Source organism: Antrostomus carolinensis, unplaced genomic scaffold (genome assembly GCF_000700745.2).
Source record: "Antrostomus carolinensis isolate BGI_N321 unplaced genomic scaffold, ASM70074v2 scaffold35509, whole genome shotgun sequence".
Taxonomy (NCBI): domain Eukaryota; kingdom Metazoa; phylum Chordata; class Aves; order Caprimulgiformes; family Caprimulgidae; genus Antrostomus; species Antrostomus carolinensis.
Genome location: NW_010338505.1, coordinates 9,492 through 10,147, shown reverse-complemented (window position 1 = coordinate 10,147; position 656 = coordinate 9,492). Strand labels below are relative to the sequence as shown.

The window sequence follows — 656 nt, the reverse complement described above, 5'->3', positions numbered from 1 at the left end:
TGATGGCGGAGGACTGGAGGTAGTCCGTGGCACGAGCGCTGGCGCGCAGCTGTTTGTGCCGGTCTATGAACATGTGGACAGCCAGCACTCCCACCATCTCGGCTATAATGAAGGACAGGGCCCCGAAGTAGAAGGACCAGCCGTAGGAGTAGCTGTTCTTCTTGGAGTCGCTCTTGGAGGGGTCTCCAGCGTTGGCTGATATGTATACGATGATGCCAATTATATTACTCAGACCTACCAGCCAGCCGGCAAGGGAGAGAGAAGGAGACATCAGGAGGGTCACACATGTGGTGGTGGTGGGGCTGTGGGGTTGAACCCCTGCCCCAGGCCCCCTGCCATCCATCCCCTCCCAGTGAGCAGCTTTCATTGGGAAATTCAGGAAAGACCCTCTTCTCATGCCTACCACATCCGTGGACTGCACTCCAAGCTGGTCCCTGAGATACACTGGTCACAGGGAAACCCTCTCCCTCCAGCACCCCTCAAGCACTAGGAAAGCCCCTGCCTGCAGGGTGCCACTGCCTGCTTCTGCCAGGTGAGCAGGCAGGGAGGAGGCATCCTTGGGAGGCTGCTTTCACTCTGAATAAGGCTCATCAGGACTGGGAAACACACACAGTCCTGCCCAGGCAACCGTGCCCCTGTGGGATGCCCCAGATAGG

The 656-nt window shown here is 58.4% G+C and overlaps 1 protein-coding gene across 1 annotated transcript in view; it reads right to left on the bottom strand.

The window, feature by feature from the left end:
• Window positions 1–7: 7 nt before the first annotated feature.
• Window positions 8–656, bottom strand: part of LOC104530837 (voltage-dependent calcium channel gamma-2 subunit) — a gene marked incomplete at its 3' end in the record, with an annotated part of 7,927 nt that continues 7,278 nt past the window's right edge. Inside the window, exon 4 of the mRNA XM_010175544.2 lies at window positions 8–234. Within this exon, the coding sequence (XP_010173846.2) occupies window positions 8–234 (227 nt within the window). The remainder of the gene's footprint in view (window positions 235–656) is intronic.